The 22,386-nt window shown below is 35.6% G+C and overlaps 1 protein-coding gene across 7 annotated transcripts in view; it reads right to left on the minus strand.

Annotated features, from left to right (window-relative positions):
• Window positions 1–3,677: 3,677 nt before the first annotated feature.
• Window positions 3,678–22,386, minus strand: part of MAP3K7 (mitogen-activated protein kinase kinase kinase 7) — a 64,847-nt gene continuing 46,138 nt past the window's right edge. For 4 of the 7 annotated variants that reach the window (XM_044924302.2, XM_044924303.2, XM_006055354.4 and 1 more), the window contains 4 exons: window positions 14,766–14,871; window positions 10,056–10,117; window positions 9,263–9,378; window positions 3,678–6,776 (listed from right to left, as the gene is read on the minus strand). In XM_044924302.2, coding sequence (XP_044780237.2) covers window positions 6,596–6,776; window positions 9,263–9,378; window positions 10,056–10,117; window positions 14,766–14,871 — 465 coding nt within the window. In that variant the 3' untranslated portion in view covers window positions 3,678–6,595. The remainder of the gene's footprint in view (window positions 6,777–9,262; window positions 9,379–10,055; window positions 10,118–14,765; window positions 14,872–22,386) is intronic. The other 3 variants (XR_006542367.2, XR_006542366.2, XR_006542365.2) reach the window with 3 other exon arrangements.

Here is a 22,386-nt window from a genome sequence, read left to right on the forward strand (position 1 = left end):
ATTTGTGATGTCCCGCCAGGGACTTGAGCATCTATCCTTCTGGTGTTCCCATGGTGACACTGGTCACTTAACAGTCATCGCCTTTGTTGGGTTGACAGTTGTGGTATCACAGTACTTGTGTTCAAGGACCTTTATTTTACTTAATAATAGCCCCCAAATGCAAGAACAGTGATGCTGGCAATTTGGCTATGCCAAAGAGAAACTGTAAACTGCTTCCTTTAAGTGAAAGGGTGAAAGCTCTTGACTTAATAAGGAAAAAAATATTATATGCTGAGATGGCTAAGATCTATGGAAGAAATAAATCTTCTACCTGTGACACTATAAAGAAGGAAAAAAATTTGAACTAGCATGGTAAAGTGCATAGTTAAGATGGAAGAGCAATAAATTTATAAAATAAGGTATTTTGAGAGAAACCACATTCAATGAACTTTTATTATTACAGTATATTGTAATAACTGTACTATTTTATTATTAGTGCCAATATTCTGTGTATAATAGACAAAGTAAACTTTGTGAAAGGGTCCAGTACCATCTGCAGTTTCAGGCATCTACTGGGGAACTTGGAACATCCCCTGCACGTGATCTCTTGGATTTTAATATAGTCACAGAAGTTAGTTTCGCGTAGTTTTAACTGTGATAGCTGGCATGGCCAATACTGGAAAATGCAGACTCATCTGAAGCCTTGGAAATGGGGAGACTATCCTGAAGGATCATTAAAACTAAGGGATCTCTCATGCTCACCATATTTTAAAGTAATTTTGTAAGAAACATTCAAAGTCAGAAGGGGTCTAGTGTGTGTGTAATGAAGAAATATCACCATTTTCTCTTCAACCATAAAGTTATGTCCATTTTCAGGTTTCTTTAGTCTCTAATTTGGTCAATATATCAATCAATGATTAATATAGCCATTTCTACAACTAAAGAAGAGGCAGGTATCCAGAGAGAGAAAATAAGCAGTAAATGTAACTTCATTCTGTGAACTGCTTTTGACTTCTAGAAGATAAATAGTCAGCATTTGCTCAGTAATTTCTGGTGCTTTCAAGGCAATTATCCTGCTGCCTTATGGCATCTATAAGATATTGCTGACCATGAAATTACAGGATGAAGAATGCTTTTCACTACTTGGAAATGTAAAAGCACCATGGAACTCAGATAACGTTGTTTCTCAGAAAAGTTTCACTGAAAAAACTGACACGAAGGGACTTCCCTGGTGGTCCGGTGGCCAAGACTCTGCTCCCAATGCAGGGGGCCTGTGTTCTATCCCTGGTGAGGGAACTAGATCCCACAGGCTGCAACTACAGATCTCCTGTGCTGTAACTGACATTTGGCACAGTCAAATAAATAATTAAACAAAAATAACTATAAAAAAAAAAACTGACATGAAGGGCAGCTCATTTAAACAGAAGTGTAAGTTTCAGTGGGACCTCATGGCAGAGGCATAAGATGCTCTGAGAACCAAGGATTAATCATCAATGAACAAAGAGTATAGGTCCTGCTGGTAAGCAGTTTACACTCTGCCAATGCAATAGATAGGACCACTGATAGCACCTGTATGAGGTATCATACCTAACAATTTTTAAAGAAGATTGTTTTTGTTATTTAAAATGTTGTTCTTCATATTATTTTGCAGTAACCAACCTAATCTTTCCTTTTTTTGATCAAGAAAAAAGCAGCTACAACGTAAAAAAAAAAAAAAAAAAAACCAAAAAACTGAAAAGAAATTACATGTATCAACCATATTTGCTGAAAATCACCAAGGAATGAATATTTACTAATGTTACTTGCCATGACCATTCACATTTCTAACACCTGAAGTAATCCAGATACAAATAAGCTTAAAACAAACAAATGCAAGGGATTTTGTGAGTGAAGTATTAAAGTTCTATAAAAACAAAGTGATCCTAAATGTTTCAGAAGATGGTAACACTGTACAATTGAATAGGCCATACTGGACATATCTACAACCTCTTAAAACCTACGTTTTCCCTCAAAAACTGATACTGAAAGGTTTTCAAGCATCACTAAAAATGATTAAAATCAAAAATTCCTCTCCAAGGAATGAAAACAACTCAGGAGGAGGAAAAAGCATAAAAAGAGTACATATTGAATCATTTCATGTATGTAAAATTCTAGAAAATGTTAATTATTTTATATTGCTGGAGAGGAGAACACTGTGGCTTGGAGAGAAGAGAGGGACAGATTTTAAGAGATGAGAGAAGCTTTGCAAGGGATGGAAATGTTCGGGATCTTGGTTGCTGGGATAGTTTAAAGTGTGTGATTTAGCTGCTAAGTCATGTTGGACGCTTTTATGGCCCCAGGGACTATAGCCTGCCAGGTTCCTCTGTCCATGGGATTTCCTAGGCAAGAATATTGCAGTGGGTTGCCATTTCTGTCTCCAGGGGATCTTCTCGACCTAGGGATCGAACCCACTTCTTCTGCATTGCAGGCAGATTCTTTACCACTGAGCCACCTGTGATAGTCCCTTTACAAGTGTGTACATATGTCAGAGCTCAATAAATTGCATACTTTAAATGGATACAGTTTACTGTATTAAAAATTACACCCCAATTATTCTTTAATGAGACTCCCTGCCCCCGCCACAACTGAAGTGACTTAGCACACACCAAAAAGGGCAAAAAACAAAAAAAGAACAAATCAAAAATGAAAAAAACCTGGGTAAAGTCTCATTTTTTTTTTAAGAATGGAGGAGTCTAAAGACCAGGTCTTATAAGCCCATGACCTGTTTTTCCATTTTTAGCACATTCTTCAGGTGTGGGGGTTGAGAGTGGCACAGAAGACTGAAGACACCCTACCCATCAAATAAGTGAATGAAAAAGCTGAAGCACCTCAGTACTCAGTGAGCATTTTAAACTACAGCACAGCAAAGTGGTTTAGAACACAGACTTAGGCTTAAAAGAGACACACTTGGGTCTCAATGTTGGCACTGTTGCTATCTGTAGAGTGGTCACTAAGTCCCTGGGACTGCAAGTTCAAAGTTACCTCATTTTCCTTTCCTTTGCCATTCAATTTTCCTTCACATGGGCTGGCAGTGGCCACAGAGTCTCCAGGCATATGATTCTGCTGAAAACAGATGATGATGGAAAAGCAGACTCAGGCACCTGTCTTAACCTTTAGGAGCCTACTGACACATCTGTGGAATGGGAATATCATCTGACTACCATGTGACTGAAATGGACAGGTCACTTGGTAGGAGCCACAGCAGCCTGGCTTATCACAGGAGCCCAATAAATATTTGTTGAGGAATGCGTGAATAAGCGGATGTATTTACTAAAGTGAAGGCAGAGTTTAAAAGGATGTGTATGCACAGATGTGTAGGTTAGAAGGCTAACAGGTTGATAAAGAAATGAAATAATGTAATTTAGATAGACTACAAGAAATCAGGTTGCTAATGAGCATAAGTGTAGTGATGTACACTGTGTTATATACTTCATACAAATTAGGGTTCATTGAAATTGTGAAGAGAATCCATTTGACCAAAAATCTGAATTTGAGGAGAGCTTCTCAAAAATCATTTAAAAATTTTACGATGGCATTAAGTATTAGGAGTCTGACTTTTCAGTTTTTATTCTATTTTGTATAAGTCAAACAGGCTACTGGAACTGAACACCTCATAGCTCTTTTGCTGATATAAATCATTCACCAGTTTTATGACCAAGTTTAGAGTAACAATCTGAATTTTATTACAAACAAAAAATAAATCTAAAAAGCTTCCTTCAATTACATAGTATGCACAAGGATTTCTGCATTACATCATTTTACATAAAATGTTCTGAATGACAGAAGTAGCCAACTTCCTACCATTTGAAGAGAGGAGCTGACCGCTGAAAACCACACACATTTACAGAAAGAAACGAGTTTCACAGGGAAGGCCTGTGATCTCTGGCTACAGGCAGGAGCTGAAACTAGGAACACAAAAGAAACTTGGAGAAATGGAAAAGACATTCAATGCTCTAAAACACTTCAGCAAAAATAGTCAAACATTTGTAAACAACTTTTAAACAGATCTCTTCAATATACTATGTGGCTATAAGGTAAATATTCTTAACTGATTTTTATTTGACTCAAAAAGTCTATTGTAACTGCTGAGGAGCATTTCCCTGTAAGTTAGATAAAAGCTTTGTTTTCTTGCCCTGGAGGCAAAAATAAAATGTAATTAGCACTTATTCAAGGACTGCCTGTGAATTTCTCAGACTAGGACCTTTTAGATACTTCCATGTTTGTTAGCTATTCCCATCCCCCCAAAATACATGAGTTAGAAGAAATGGTAAAGCCAGAATTAATAACAAATTTGGTTCCTTGTTAACATCTCTGAAGGGCTGACGGGTAAGAACACTGGTGAAACTGGCTACAGATTTTAATTAACCCTGCTATCTTTTCTTCCCCTTCATCAAGAATAATAAGGACTTAAAAACATGAGCTTGGCAATGCAAGAACTTAGAAACGAAGGAAGGCTGAACTGTGCTCAGCGTGCAGGACAAGTGCAGCACTGGAACCCCAGGAACATACTGTAAACAGACACAGGAGGGCTTAACAGCCTTTCTGCATTTGGCACCATGACTTAAAACTACTATTTTCTTCCATTTACCTACTTGGGATATTTTTATGAAGTGACTGCATATAGTAATAATAATAAACTTTCCCTTTAAGTATGTAATGTATAACAAAAACACATTAATGACCAGAAATAAAATCTACCATCTGCTAAATCCTAATGGAAAAGTTCCATCTTAGCATCCACGCTTGGCTATCTCATGCTCTGAGATGATTAGAAAAGTCTCTAAACACTGGCTAGGTCCCTTTTGGTGGAGTGACAGATGTACAAACAAGCGTAATACTATGAAAGAGTGACGCTTTTCCTTAAAGTTATTCTCCATGTCAATTTTATTCGACTACTAATACATTGAGCCTAATATCACCTTTGGCTAGGTAATTAAATCATTTGGGAATGAAAACTCTGTTTATTTAAATGAAATAAGTCAATATTTATGGATATTTATCAGAAACTTTTAAATAATAGATTCTGAAGAAGCTAAAAATGACACAGTTAAGTACAAACTGTCCTTTACCTTTATTGCTTGTATACACAAGAAATACATTATAAAACTAGTGGGAAGAGGAAAAAATAATGGAAGAAAAAGTTACCTGCTTTAGTATTTTTAAGAATAGTTTTGATAACTTCTTAGATCAACTTGCTTATCTGAAACAGAGCAAAACTACAATACAATCACAATATAATTCTAATAATCACAGCAATTATGCTTTCATTTTTAATTTTCTCTTCATAAAACATTAATGCTACAAAAATGAGGTTGATGACATCCTTATTTAAAAGACACATTATACTGGTATCAAAATGTAGTTTATTTTAATACCAACTGAAAAAATAGAGCTTATATAGTCTATTATTTCAATGAAGTTTTATTATTACTTTTATTTTCAAAGTTGGTAGCAAAGTTACTGTTAACAATATAAATTTTTTCTTTATAAGCGAAATTCCTTTAAAAGTGTTGAAAGGCATTCTAGGATGGGCTTGCAAGGAAAATCAATCATTCCAATATTGATAAATAGGATACTTGATGAATTGAGATTTATTCCTTTAACTTCCTCACTAACTTGTCCTGATTTGTCAGGTTTTTTACTCATTTGGTATCGTAAAAGTAGTTTAGGCCTGAGCCTTTTAGCTGGAGCAATTATTTCCATTTTCCATGATTTCTCTTCAGTTTTCCAAATATACAGTAAAACAATACAATAATCACTGCAGGAAGGAATGATCAGTTAAGTTGGATCATGTTCATTTACCTTTTAATTTCATTTAAGGGATATTAATATTAGTCATAAAAGCTTTACAGTTTCAGCACACATAACGCAATCACAGAATTAAAAATCTTTATACCTTTTAAGAAAAGGGTTCCACTTTGTTCAATGTATCATAGTCAAATTTAAGTCTAAAGAAATACACTTCTATTAAATATAGCGGCCATCACTTACCTTAAAGTTTATGGATAAAGTTCAGTACTGATCCAAGGATGCTGGCATCAAAGCCCTCCCTCTCAACTATCCCTAGTTTCTGCATTTCTATAATGTACCACCAATTATTCTAGATTTATAATACCCTGTCTTTAACTTGGTATACACCATCTTTTGGATAAAAAGATTATTGGTTGTTTGAGATGAGATACAAGAACAAAATCATTCTTGAGGTTCCACCTCGAAAAAAAGACGATGTTTGCTCATAGCAGCTAGTTTGACACCCCTGTTTTCCTTAGGCTAGCCTTCACACAACGAGCATGCATATACAGCCATGGTTCACTGCATCTGTTCTGAAGTTGAGAACTGCTGCTTATTCAAGTACAGATGCCCCCATGTGATGTAAGGAGACAGTTGAATTGCATGTCCACCATGAGAAAAGGAAAATAAACGATGAAACAAATGCAGCAAATATAGGCAGCTGGCATTCAGAACACGCCAAAAAGCTAACACTCATGAATTGTCATTATAAGGGTCTTTCTTTCCTTTAAAAAAAAAAAAAAAAAGTCTTTCTTTGCATATTTTGAAATTTAAGGGTCCCAGAGAATCATGAAGTGCCTTGTCGTTTTTGCTGCTGACTCCTGATGACCTCTAGCTGTTTTTTGCATTGCTGATAGTAAGTTGAAAGGCTTTTGTTTTCATCTAAAAGCTTTTTATGTTCCTGTACCAGACGAGATGTATTTTGCTGGTCCTTTTCATCCTGGTCCAGTTCTGCAACTAGTTCCTGCCTAAAAACAAATACCACACATTACATGGGATGGAAATATTCCTACCTTAACAGCTGGTGATAAAAGCTCTAAATAATTAGAACTTTGATTCTGGGTCTATCATTATACATCTTAGGTACACTGCTGCTGCTGCTACTAACGGAGAAGGCAATGGCACCCCACTCCAGTACTCGTGCCTGGAAAACCCCATGAATGGATGCTAGGTACACTAGTCAGACACAATTATGGGCTGGAATGGAAACTATCATCTACTCTTCTAGCATACCCATACAAATATCATACTCCTTTTAATAAGCGTAACTGTACTTGGATAAGTAGTGAAAACAGATAAAATGGTATAATAAAGTTCCAGAAAATTTCATTTGTTATCCCTTGTATGTAGGAAGGAAGAAAAAAGGCTGGGAAGAGCTTACTCTGGCCCCACTTAAAAGTAACCCTTGAAGTTTTAATCATTCACATCTGACTTTCACATTCCCGTTTTCATATGCAAAGTTGAAGTCACAATTCTATTCAACTACAATGCAGTGGTAGCTAATAAAACATTGCCAAGATAATTAAAATAGGTGCTATCCAACTTAAATCCTACTTAAATCCAACTTAATTTCCTACTTTGAAAATAATGAAATGAATACAAAGTACCACCCTTGCAATTATTTTTGAGAAAAACCAGTCTTTTACAGCCTGATAAACTTTTTAAAGTGCCTTTTATTTAGAGGATATTATGTATTAGTTCCTAAAGGGACCCTACTAGAAACAACTGAATAATTAATGAAAGGCTCTCAAACAAAAATTTACTAGTAACATTTCTTAAAGTACTTAAAACAGATTAAAACTGCCATATTTTTTACAGTGTCCCTCAATTCATCCTGTGTTTTTTCTCCAGCACAGAATTCCTCTTTCAAATGATTAAAGTATGAAACAGTACAGATTATACATGTGACATAAGAAATAGCTTTTTTCCTTAACATAAAGTGTGATAAAATTCCATAGTTCTACAGTTCATACAGTTTAATATTTAATCTATTTAGCTTTACCTTTAAAATGTTAAATTGAATTCATCAAAATCATGGTATTAGAAAATTGGGAAAAACCTTTTTTCTCCCTTCTTGAAAGTACCACCATAAATCAGTGTCAAAGGAGTAAAATTTCATGAAGGTCAAGTTCAAGAAAACGTAAACACTGTTTCTTAAGAATCTCAAGTAGAGAAGAATGGAAATGGGACTGTATTTCTTTAAATGGGGAGAAAAGTAGTCTATTTCCCAGAGCATCATGTGAGTACTGAACTCCTCAGAAAAACACTCAGAGATGAAATAAAGCCCTCTAATAAGTCATTCTACTCTCTGAAACATACACCTGGAGAGACTCTATCTACCAAAATGTTTCTAAGATAAAGCACAACTAAACAATAGTAAATCAAATTATTTTACCTGTGTCCAAGGACAATAAATCCGTTTACCAATAAACCTAAATAGCTTTTAACTTTAAAATTCTGAGAACATAAAATATATGGTTAAGATCATCTATTTATTTCCCTTATGTCTTGCTAATATAATAAAATTCAGTCAAGAGTTCAGTCGTACATGGAAAATTAGCCAGGGGTGCTTAAAAAACATAAATATAGAAGATTCTTTAAAAAACTAGGAATAAAACTACCATATGACCTAGCAATCCCACTCCTAGGCATATACCCTTAGGAAACCAAAAGTGAAAAAGACACATGTATCCCATTCATTGCAGCACTATTTACAATAGCTAGAACATGGAAGTGACCTAGACGTCCATTGACAGATGAATAGATAAAGAAGTTGTGGTACATAAACACAATGGAATATTACCCAGCCATAAAAAGGAACGCATCTGAGTCAGTTCTGATGAGGTGGATGAACCTAGAACCTATTATACAGAGTGAAGTGAGTCAGAAAGAGAAAGATAATATGGTATTCTAATGCATATATATATGGAATCTATAAAAATGGTACTGAAGAATTTATTTATAGGGCAGCAATGGAGAAACAGACATAGTAGAATAGACTTATGGACATGGGGGGAGGGGAGGAGGCAGTGAGATGTATGCAAAGAGTAATGTAGAAACTGACATTACCATATATAAAATAGCCAACAGGAATTTGCTGTGTGGCTCAGGAAACTCAAACAGGGGATCTGTATCAATCTAGAGGGGTGGGATGGGGTGAGAGATGGGAGGGAGGTTCAAAAGGGAGGGGATATATGTATACCTATGGCTGATTCATGGTGAGGTTTGACAGAAAACAACAAAATTCTCTAAAGCAGTTATCTGTCAATAAAAAAATTAAAAAAAAAAAACAAAAAGAAAAAACATAAACATAGAGAAAAGCTCCACATGAGACATATACTTCATGATTAATTCCAAGAATTATGGTTTTCATGTCTTTAAACAATATTGCACCTTAGCACATTTTAAACTCAAAATACCAATTATTTATTTTTATTCATAAAAGATAACTTACTTTCTCTGTAATAACAATGCAATTTCTGTTTGGACTTTCATGTATTCCTGTGCCATCTTACAATGCTGTTCAAACACTGCCATAGATTCTTTGGAGTTTGGGCATGGTGCTAGAGGCTGGAAATAAATCACAAATGTTAAAAACGTAATTAAATCAAATCTCAATATCTAGCTGAGCATTAAGACAGACACTGTAATAAGACTTTTATAGCACTAAAGCAATGATCTTTTAAAAATAAGTGTTAAATAAACCAGGCCTAGAAAATCTCAGTGTCCTTTGCCAGTGTTAACTCAGATCTTAAATTTATACTTGCTGTTTTCAAACTTTTGAACCATGACTACAGTACTCTTGACCTCTGGTTTTACATTTCAGTTGCCAAACTATTATACTGAAAGATGTTTACAGCTCTCATACTCAGGCAGAGAAATGTATTACTTATATTTTAGTCACCATGAACATGCCAATGTATCACAAAATCTATTAAGGAGAAATGAGCTTATATGAGTTTTAAATTTTAATACATTAACAATGAAGAGCCAAGACCTATTCTTGGCAGCTGAACAAAGATAAGAGTATTTTAAGGTGATTGTTGGATTCGAAACATATGATTCTGGCAATCTCACCGACTTAATTGAGAATCAATTATTTCAAGTTGATTTTTAAAAGTTTAAGGAGGCCAACTGAGAGCATAAATAAATGCATACACAATGACAAATAAGAACACAACCACCAGCTTTAAAGACAAACTTCTCTAAAAAGGAAAAAGGAAACTGCTGAGAAAGTACTCCTTTACCTGTAGTTGGTGATCCAGTGTAAGATATGCCATTGGGATGGAATTATCTGATCCATTGGTATCTGGAATTACAGCATGTGTTTTATTTATTTTGTCATAAATAATTAAAAACAAAAAGCAAGAAAGCAGATGATTGTTTTTCCTAGAGAAAAAAGTTATTGCTACCGGTAATTTTTTATTTCTAAAGGTAAACAGAGGACATCCAATTACAGATAACTGGAGTACAACCATACTCTCATGCCTAAATTTAAGCTGGTTATGAATTGAACACCATATATTAAAGCATGTAAGCCCTTGTTTAATTAAAATCAAAAACAGTCATATGGGACCTTTATATTTTAAATTCAGTCTTATGGACTCTATCTAATCAAGCCTCACATTCCTTCTCTCCTCGATCACATTAAGTTTACTATAAGGCTGTGCCAACTCAGCAATTATCAGTGTTCCTTCACAGGGAAAGGGGGAAAGCAAGAGGTACATTCTTTTCCAGTGGGTCATCCTCAATTAGCAAAGATTCTAGCCGCCCATCCCACTCCTCCCAATGAGAATCACTGCAGAGAACGAGAGGTGTTACTGATGGGAGTGTATTACACACATGGACAGCAAGAAAAGTGTGACTTAATGTCATGTCAAAAAACAATTAAATGGGTTAACTCGAACAACCAACCAGCCAATTCATCAAAATATCTGAACACACAAGTTTTGTTTGTATTTCAAAAAGAGGTAAAACTGCCACAACAACTCGCTAGAGAAGCATGGGTCGCTCTCTTCCCAATATGAACATGTATATATGTTTCTAGGAGCAGGAAGGATAACTGGGAGGTAATCGAGACTTTCCTATTTCAGAAGTAGCTGCCTCCCCAGTATTAACAGAGAATAAAAGAGTTAAGCACGTGAGCTATTCACCCTTTTTCTGCTAGAGACTCCAGGAAAGAGTGGTGTAGATGAAGGCAAGGTCAGGAAGACAGCCAGGCACTTCCTCAAATACAATAAAAAACTAAGACAGTTAGATGGTTCAATAACCTCCTAAGTTACTGCTGACTGATATTCCAGTTTTGTTATTTTTTTTTTTTAAAGCCACTGAGAATGTGTTTTCAAATAACTCCAAAAGCTAAGCTAATTCAGAGCAGATGAGATAATGTATTTAAGGAATACCATGCAGTGCTAGCTAGTCTCTGGGGAGGACTCAACACATGGCGCTGGTTCTTCCTTTTTAATTATTGTCTTTGATACTAAGTGAAGAATTGGGAAAGCACAGCAATTTAAGATATTCAAGTTTACATTTCAGATTTAAAAAGTCATGTTAAACTGTTGCTGTTGTTTAGTTGCTAAGTTGTGTGCTGGAGTGCAATAAAGAAGGAATAACAGAGTATTGCCTTAGAGCCTTAACCCTAAAATCATATATTAATGCAAAGGCTTTTTTTGAAATAGCTAAACAAGAAATACATTTATTTTTCTGATGAAACCTCTCCCCACCCCCTACAATAGTTTCAAATAATTCCTCCACTGAATACTGCTTTTCACAAAATTAAACTTATTAAAGGTGATTTCCTCTGAACTTACTGGAAAAATTAAGTGTCTTCAAATTTCTTTAATATTTCCACTCTTATCACTCTTTCTTAAATCTTTGATACTTCATATATCATATTTAATCGGTCCCCTTTCCCCAATATGTATTTCAGAATTAAACATATCAATGTTTCACAGTATTCTGGGGGTTAAAAAAAAAAAAAAGAGTTCAAGGATTGTGCTATTTTCAAACAATTTTAAAGCCCTCTGATGGTGGGAATTAAGGTCCTTTACTAAATTTCATCTGTTCTCTGAATCCAAGAAGTGAGATTTCACCTTCTCACTTAAATTGAAATTTAGCTTTCAGTTTCTGGTTACAAGGCTTTCCTGACAGCTCAGTTGGTAAAGAATCTGCCTGCAATGCAGGAGACCTGGGTTCGATCTTTGGGTTGGGAAGATCCGCTGGAGAAGGGAAAGGCCACCCACTCCAGTACTCCGGCCTACAGAATTCCATGGACTGTACAGTCCATGGGGTTGCAAAGAGTTGGACATGACTGAGCGACTTTCACTTTCTGGTTTTAAGACAGCAAGGTTATTCCATGAAAGTCTGTCTTATAATGTTTCAATTGCTGATCAAATCTAACCTCTTTTCCTAAATATCAGAATTGATATTGAGTTGGTTAAGTTAGGTAAAACCTCTCGTCCAGTCTCTTAAACACAAAACTTGTAACCATCTCATAGTCTCTAAGTATATGCTCCCTTCAACTAGAATGCTGTCTTCTCCTTTCTGCTTTATGACTAAATAATAAATCTCATTATTTTTTTTAAAAAAGTCACAGACTATGCCAGGTCTTATCTATAATTATTAAAACACTCAGCTTATACTGTAAATGTAGCAGTTTGTTATATACCATGATGAGTTTCCTTTTAATGTGTCAGTACCATGACTCTAATCAGAATACAAACAAATGGGGCATGACTCATGTTTCAATCTTTGCAAAGTACTAGGTACAGGACCATCTCTTGAGTGAGTGTCCCCCCACCACTGTGGCATGCTCTACTGGATCCAGGTATCTCTCTTACTACCTGCTCTTGGGTATGTCTGTCTTTTTTTATCCCCATATATCACAAGTAGAAACCCATATTACAAGAGCACTATGCATTACAATTATTATTTTGTTCTTTTTCTCTGAAAAACACAAAAAACTGCTGCCCTTTTAAATTAAAAAAACCCAATTAATTAGGTTGTTTTAACATATGCACTTTTACATTTTTTTCTTGGTCAGTGGGCCTTGAAAGAAAAAGGTTTTACCTGTCTCTTCCCTACAATTTATTCTGTTAGCTTCAGTATCAATATTTTTCTTAGAAACAGTGCAAAGCTGAACTTTATTATTTACAGACTTAAACCAGATTCTCAATACCTAAAATTATATTCAAAATTATTTAAAAACAATAACCATACATTTATAGTATATTTCACAGCAGAGATGAAATTTAGTTGATACTGCAACCTGGACTTATGTATGATGTCTAGCTATTGGTATTTTGTGGTATTTTAGATTCCAGAAAAGGAACAAAAAGAGATGGAAGTTGGAAGTAGAAGAACACATGAAATGGAATCACAGCAGTTAAATGAGACAGATGTAGGAGAACTCTGATTTTACCCTCATGAATTCGCTGCCTGGCCCACTTTGACTGGGATGTCTAGGTTACTCCAGGCTGAAATGAGAAGACCCAGCAAATGCTGTAATGCCAGGGCAAGTTTACCCTCATTGAAGGATGTGTGAATCAAAAAGAGCTAATACTACCTGAATGTCAACAGTCAAATCTGTCAAGATCATTTCCCTGTCCCTTTCTGAGGAGAAGCCTGTCATGATAAACATGTGCTGAGTAGTGGTGAATGTTCTGGAAAATCGGAGGCTGGGCTGTGATGGGGGTGAAATTTAGGAGATTTTGCCACCACTAAATTTAAACTTTCTAAAACTAGGGAGTACATCCAAGGCTAAATATAGTTCTATCTTACATGACACAGAGAAAAGCCACCCAATTAATTTTTTAAAATTGCATTATGAACTTGACGATACCATGTCAAATATCTATAAATACTTATAAGCAGAATTTCAGTTTGTAAAGACAGAAAGCTGACTTTTTAATTTCAATTTAATTGCCATTATTAATACCATTGTTGATCTGATATAAAATCCCAAATGGTTTAGTTTCTCAAGGTCTAAGAGATCATCTTCCCTCTCTGACACAATAACATATAAATAATTTTCATAGAAGAATATTCTGCATATTTATCAAGGTATCCTCTGAATGCTAAAGAAAAGTTAATTTTATTATGGCACATAATTTCCTGGCTACCCATAATGAAACTATTTCATTACTACCTTCAGACAGACAGATTTTAATACTTATATTCTGATTTTGATCAGTTAAGTTATTCACGTTGGAGAGTTTTAATAACTCTTCAGTTCAGTTCAGTTGCTCAGTTGTGTCTGACTCTTTGCGACCCCATGAATCGCACGCAGCATGCCAGGCCTCCCTGTCCCTCACCAGCTCCCGGAGTTCACTCAGACTCACGTCCATTGAGTCAGTGATGCCATCCAGCCATCTCATCCTGTGTCGTCCCCTTCTCCTCTTACAGGCCTTTAAAAATCTATTTAACAGACTATTTATGTGACAGAAATGAGGTCTCCCTCTCAGTTAAAAATGATTCAAAAGGTCAAAGGTCAGAAAAAAAAATTTTTTTCTTTCTTACCAAGGTACACAATATCTTGTATTTTTAAAACAAAACACTGAGATGAAGATGATTACTTTACCATCCTGTTTTTAGTTATTCAAAAGATGAGAATTTACTACTATCATTACTACCAGAAGGATATATTATAATAGAAAAATCAGATTGAAATATCAACAACAGAGTATCTTCCTACTTAAAAAACCCCCAAACAAACCATCTTCAAAATACAGGTTTAGTATGGGGGGGAGGGATGAGGGGGAACCACATGAGGAAAAGTAGTTTCCGTCTTAGTAGTCAAAAAGATATTTTAAAATTTATTGCTAAATATTCGATTTTATCAATAGGGAAATCTAAACTACAGTATAACACCAGTCTTTATAAACATTAGAGTAATCACATGATTAAATGAACATAAACATGATAAATTCAACTTTATAATGAGGAAATAAACTGGTCACCTGTGGAATCATCAGGGGTCCATGGATGACTGCGAGCTGGCTTTTCTGAGGTTGGTCCTGAGGTAGTGATCATTCTGACGCTAGGACTGGATGACCTACTGCTCACCTGTAGGAAGAAATGACAGGAGGAACAAAGTGTGATTTTGATATAAAAACAAAAACAACAAGAGAAAATTTCCATTCTAAGGCAAAGGAAAGACTTCCATTTTTATCAGAAGAGGTTCTAAAACACTTGCAAGAAATCAAATAGATCCTCTGGGAATATTATATTAATATATGTATGCTAAAATTTTATATGCATTCACACCTAATACCTCTTAGAAACCAATAAGCTTGCAAGAAAGTAAGGGAAATGCTCTGAGACCAGAAATAAAGTCTAGCAAGTGCTTAAGCTGCTAGCCCTGGGCATTTCAGCTGAAGCCCAATGGCCTGGAGCTTCTCTGTTCTGCCTGCCTGCTGTCCTCAGAGGAACAGGCACAAAGTCTAGGGTCTTTGCACAATGGGAGTAGGACTGGAGAACCTCCTGCTTAAAGCTAAAACCCAAGCAGGCCTCATTCTCAGTAAACTAGAAAAACAAAACCACAAAACCTACCCTACAAAAGCGGTAACAAGTAAATCTGTCTACTTTAAGCAGCAGCTCTGGGTACAGGGTAGAAAATGTAGCTGCCATCAATCAGTAAAAAATTTCCAAACTCGATGGAAGATATAACAAATTCCAACCATAACAAAGCCCAAGCAGAAAAACATAAGGAGAAAACCTACATTACAGAGTTAAACACAGGCCATATTACAGTCAAATTCTAGAAAACAAAGAAAATAGAAGACAGTAAAATGCAGCCAGAGTGAAAAGATCATCCATGAAGGAATACCAGTTAGATCCTCAGCAGCAACAAGGAAGACAGAAGTAGAATATGTTCAAACTGCTGAAAGAAAACAACTGTCACCCTAGATTTGTTCAGTCATCAAAAATGGGAAGAATGAGGTCAAAATAACATTCTCAGATGAACAAAAACTGAGGTTACCGCCCACAGACTCTTACCAAAAGAATTTACCATCACGATGAGATATTTTGACACTCCTGTGATATATAAAAGGGTCCAAAAACCAACCTATGCTCACAGTAAAACCTGACCTTCATAAAAAACAAGTTTGGTCTAAACATATTTGGGAACCCTATGCTTAAAAAGGGATTCCCAGGTGGCACAGTGGTAAGGAATCTGCCTATCAATGCAGGAGACATAAGAGATGCAGGTTCAATCTCTGGGTCAGAAGATCCCCTGGAGGAGGGTAGGCAACCCACTCCAGTATTCTTGTCTGGAGAATCCCATGGACAGAGGAGCCTGGCAGGCTATAGTCCATAGGGTCACAAAGAGTTGGACACAACTAAAGCGATTTAGCACACAAACACACACGTGCTTAACAAAAGGGATTATGCATTCTTTTCAAGCACCCATGGAACACTTTTGCAAAATGATATAAACATTAAATGGCAAATAATTAGGTTGTTGTAACTATAAGATGAGAATATATGAGTAGACTTGTAGCACCTAACAATTCCTTTCCTAGGTCAAAATTACAGTTCTTTTACAAAACATAGACAGTGACCAAGCCTGGTCACAAAGGTATTTTTCTCTTTGAGTGTAATTACAGTCTGTTCAGACATGAACTCCAACTTGGGCCTGAAATGCTTTATACTACTCTTAAAGTCTGTGATTCCTCAAAAATATGAAAATCTCCTAAGGGCATAGATCATGTGTACTTTACTACTGGTCACTCCAGGATTAAGGAGATTGCTGAATACATCATATAATGAATAAAAACCACAGACATAGTAAAGAACCATATAATAAAAACTCATTAATAATAACAAGCTTTTGGTATTCAGATGTAAGACTGGTGTTTAGGTTTATTTACCACTCATATATAATAAGAATGAGAATATACACCATAGAGAATGGTGATGAAATAATCAACTGTAATTTTTAGAATGCTGTTAACCCCTGTCAACAAATAGATATGACATTATTCCTCAGTCCTTTAACCTTCTTTGTCTGAAAGCCAAGTCTTGAATTAATAAGTACCGTGATATGACCACAGTTATAATTTCTATTGCAAATACAGAGCAATTTTTCTTCAGAGTGCTAGAAAAAGAGGGTTTCAGTTAGCCTAATTTTATGTCAATATTTTAAATATAAATATTTGTCACATATGAGAACCAATATCAGTTGTGAGAAATTAAACAAGATAAAATACAAGATTAGGTTTACAAAGTATAAGAATGAATTCTGTACACTAAAAAAAAAGGGTCACTGAATATGTGGTATTAAAACAAATAATCCCACTTGAACCTAGTATGAATTATTATAATCCTTAAACTTAAATCTTTTCCAAGAGAATTCTTTGCTACTTTATTTCTCTCACCTCATGTGCACACTCATTTGTTCTACTTCAGATTTCCCAGGAGTTCTAAAACTAAGAAATAAGGCTAATATTTTTAGGTCATCTCATAACTGGTCTTTCTTCAAGGCTACAACTTTCTTCAAAGCTACAACTTAAATTTAAATCCATAAATTAACTAAACCAGTCTTTATATTTCAAGCAATGAGCATCTCAACAAGTAACAATATGCTAATGTTTGTATTAAAAAAAAAAAAAAAAAAACTAAAGAAATACTCAAAAGCAAACCATATTTTTTGAATACCTGAAAAAATCCAAGGCATAAATCAGGACAGGTAATACTTTGATATTAAAAAAGTATCAAACTGCTGGCAATTGAGTATGAAGGAAGTCTTATTTTTATAGTAGCTGTTAAAAAAAAAAAAAATCACTGATGGCCATAAATGCTCTGAAAACTACTAAAACTCATTTAGGTTGCTCCTTCCTTCAAGACATTTACAATTTCCTTCAAGACATTTATAATTACTTTATTCTCAAAGAAATGGAAAAGTTTAATAAGAAATATAGAGAAACTTGACTTACCACAAGGACTGGCTATGAAAGTGGTTCAGAAATGCCACACAGCAATTTTAGGCAGCAAAAGAATACTAAGCCAAATTTAAACTGCAGGGCAAATGACCATCAGTAGACACGAACCCAAACTGGACTTGGACCAAAACTTTATAAAAAGGAATTGGGAGTTATTTACAAACAAAAATAAAGCTTTGCTTTTTATGTTTCACCTGAAAGACTGGGAAAATATTTTCATAAGTTAAGAATCTACGGCCAGGGTTACTATTAGACTGACATCTGAAAGCTATTTAAAACCCTCAGGAATCATCTTAGTTGCTAAAATTATAGGAGCACAAAACAGAGATTAAATGTTGATGTATATGATATTTTTGTGAAGTAACATCTGAAGAGCATAAATATTCAAAAGAAATGGGTATCAGTAGGTAATGTGGACGTACAAGGGTACTTACCCCATGACGATAATCACAAATTAATTAAATCTATACATGAAAGGATGTACTAAAAATATTTTTTAATCCAAAATTATGGGCTCAATCTAATTCTGGTTTCACCACAGTTTATTACAAGACAAATTTTAGAATTTTATTTTTCTTATATGGTCTTTAAATTCTCCAATAGGAAGGTATACTATGAATAAGGAATTATTTAGGAAATATAATTATGTAGGCTTCTGATTTAGAGCTTGAACAGAAAATTATTACTATAGACAAAAGAAATAGTATGAAAAATTGTATTCCTTAACTAAATAATGACAATGTATGATAATACATCTCTTGATATGTGACAGAAGGCCTTTAAAGCAGATACTTTCTATAGTCTCTGTACAGAAGCTTCCCTTATGATACAGAAAGAAATGAATGCCAAAGGATTTTACATCTTTTCAAGTGGTAGTTTTATTTTTCTATAGTAATATAGTGAGAATAAGTGGTAAGAGACCTGGGGGCAGGCATACAAGCATGTACCAAGCATCTACTGGTGTGTCTGGAACTTTCACATGTTGTAAGAACCCTGGGGGTTGGACATTATGGTCCCCACTAGTAGATAATGTTGAAGCTCAGGGAAATGAAGGACTTGCTCAAAGCCACATATCAGGTCAGTAAAGGTAGATTCTTGAGTCTATATAAAAATTAGTATGTCTGGTTCTCTGAATAATCACAATTGTATCATACTGCAGCTGTAATTTGTCACTGACTGCAGCACCCTCCAGGAGAAATCTTGAAAACAGATCTATAAATTTATTATCAAGGAGGATTAGCCTTGCTCAAAAATCCAGTACAGTAAAAACCTGATAAACAGTATTTAAATAATTAGTGATGATGCAGACCAAATGAAGCCAAACACTTGAAACTGAAGGGGTCTGGGATTACTTTACCATGAGTTGCATTCAGTTTTATATGCAAGACAGCACGATAGAGTGTAGAGTTTGTGTGCTTTTGGAATCAGATCTGGATTCAAAACTTGATTATAGCAAATACTAGCCAGTGCCAAGGGAAGTAAGACTTAGGTAAGTTTCTCTAAGCCTCAGTCTATATATATCTGCAAAATGGGGAAAATAAAAAGTACCAAACTTTCAGGTTAAAATGTCAATAACATATATTAGAGGCCTGACAGTAAAGGCACAAAATGGGTGCACAATAAATAAAAGGCAGTTGTTATTACTGAAGTTCTCCAGTTGATCTGGATTAAGTCTGATCTGCCCAAACAAGCTCCTGGGAGACTGGGAGACTGGGTCTTCTTGGTCTGTCAATGTACCCTGGTCAAAGCCTACCACGAATGCACCTACCTGTAGTGGAGTGAGTTGGGTTTAGTATCTGTTGCTGCTGCTAAGTCACTTCAGTCATGTCCGACTGTGTGCGACCCCATAGACGGCAGCCCACCAGGCTCCCCTGTCCCTGGGATTCTCCAGGCAAGAATACTGGAGTGGTTGCCATTTCCTTCTCCAAAGCATGAAAGTGGAAAGTGAAAGTGAAGTCGCTCAGTCATGTCTGACTCTTTGCGACCCCATGGACTGCAGCCTACCAGGCTCCTCCACCCATGGGATTTTCCAGGCAAGAGTACTGGAGTGGGGTGCCATTGCCTTCTCCGTTAGTATCTGTTGCAGTAAAGCAAAGCACTCTCCCCCAAGGCACTTTTGGGGTGTTTCAGTAAGGTTTTAGGGTGGCTCAGACGGTAAAGCATCTGTCTACAATGCAGGAGACCTGGGTTCGATCCCTGGGTCGGAAAGATTCTCTGGAGAAGGAAATCGCAACCCACTCCAGTAACTCTTGCCTAGAAAATCCCATGGACAGAGAAGCCTGGTGTCCATGGGGTCGCAAAGAGTCAGACACAACTGAGCGACTTCACTTTCACTTACTAGAGGATTTAGGCTTTTGGTGAGTGATTTGAAGGAGGCCACAAGGAAGGAGGGGTTTACTCTAGATTGTCTACTGTCAGAAAGCAGTGGCAATTCTACCAGGAGGGCAGAGCAGAGTGAGGGTAAAGCTGCTAACTAGTAGAGCAGCAGCAGGCACTCATATCCGCCGTGAGAGGGCAGTGTTTGGTTTTCTGTGGGTGGCACAGTGATCTTGTTTTCCATCTGTGCTTAGACAACACTGTAAAATGGCCCTGTTTTGTCTCATTTTTCATGGTCTCAGAGTCACTTTGTCTACTGGTGTTCTGAGATACTGTTTATTTCCAGCTTCTTACAACACCAAGGCTTTAGTATGAGATCAGTCCCTCGACATCAGGGGTGGCTTTTTTCTCAAATGGAGGCCAGATCCATTACATATGCTTAAGGAGCTTCCTGAATTAATAAAAACCTCAGTTAATTTAAAAGTGAGATGTATGCTGTGTGGATTCAATCTTTTACATGAACATCACACACGCACTTTTAATTAAGAAGCTTGCTATGTTCACCATTCCTCCTCTCCACAGAAATGGCAGTATAAAAATTGCCAATTTTAGTTGACAGATGAAAACTTTAAATGATTTTATTAAGATCAATCTTCAATCAAGAGGCAAAGTAGAAACACCTATCTGATCACTTTCCTCTATGAGATATAATATTGAACTTCATCAGGAAACTCTCTTTTCCTCTGATGATTGTACTGGCTGGGCAAATACTTTTATGTTCTTTCTCAATTTCCATGGCCAAAACAAACTAAAAAAACCCCTATGCATCTGTTTAATCACTGCTTAGCCAGACTTTAAAAACAACTATACCTTCAATTTTGAAAATCCAGATTTGCATACTTTTCCTCTCCAAATAATGTTATTTTCATGAGTAATTAGAAAGATTTAATGGTCATTTATCATAAATAACATTTTCAGGGGAAAACATTTTCATAGCATATTAAGATTACTATTTGTCACTCTCATCCCTAACTGGATATTAGGCATTTTAAGGTTGTCATATGTAAGTAATTCTGAATGAGTGGATCAATTTTAACACTGGCTAGGCAATGGTTGTACAGAACCTGTTTCACAATGAATTTTACCACTGTATCAAATTCCCCCTTATTCTAAACCTTTGGAGTATTCAGTGACAACTCATGCAAGTCTGCCTCAGTTCCAGTGTTTTACTATCTCATGTACACATAAATATACATGCAAATGGTAATGATCAAAGTCTCAGGTCATACAGGATTTGTGAGCAAATAAGTAAGGCTTGGTATGGTGAGGTCAGTCCTGAAATACAGCGATGCCTTTATCATAGAACACAGAGAAAAAGCACTGGCAGATGCTCCTGAGCTGTCTTAGAGCAAGCCTCTCATTCTTAATCAAAGGGAGAATACTTTGCTAGAGTTTTTCATAACTGGAATGTCAATGGCAATAGTAAACAGCATTAAAAAGGCTGAATTCATCAAACCTTTAAGGAATCAAAGCGAATACCAGATGTCAAGCTATCTATTACTAAACGCCCTGATTAATGCTTGAAGTATTTGAGGGGGAGAGAGTGGGAAATTTTATTCAAAAGTTCTGAGATCTCACAAAGGCAGATATACTGAAAAAGATGCTATTAAATTAATAAAATTAAGATTTAGGATCACTGAATATCATAATAAATTAGTATTATACATATTTATTTTATGCATATATGTGTGCATATGCATATAGCTGTACATATATGAATTTGAAGGTGTGTGCGGGCATTATGAGAAGTATTTCCAGATATAAGTGAAGATCAAAGATATTTATTTTTAAATATCTCAAGTAGTTTCTGTTAGTTAAGTTAGTTGATGGCTAGAAAAGGCTTTCAAATTTTTATTAACAACTACAAAGAATCTCTAAAATTTCAAACATGTTATAAAAAAGAAGTAATAATAAAACACCTTTTAAGATGAAAAGTACTAACATGTTTTACCAGAAATTAAATCACATTGGTTATAACACATAATCCTATAATTTTTTATGTGGTATTTTTATCACATCAGATGCATGCTACAGTATTAAAATTTATTTCGGCACAATGGAAAGCAAATCAACAACAAAACCTCATAATTAGTTCTCACTTCATTTTAAGAATATGATATAAATTATATGTTAGGTATTGATGTAAATAATAAAAAAGGCAATGATTGCTACTTTTATATACTTGGTTGGTTAAAACTCTGCACCTGTTCAATAATGGCTTAATCTGCAGCACTGTCTGGGACATCTTCAAAGAGGTAAA

This window comes from Bubalus bubalis, chromosome 10 (genome assembly GCF_019923935.1).
Source record: "Bubalus bubalis isolate 160015118507 breed Murrah chromosome 10, NDDB_SH_1, whole genome shotgun sequence".
Classification (NCBI taxonomy): Eukaryota; Metazoa; Chordata; class Mammalia; order Artiodactyla; family Bovidae; genus Bubalus; species Bubalus bubalis.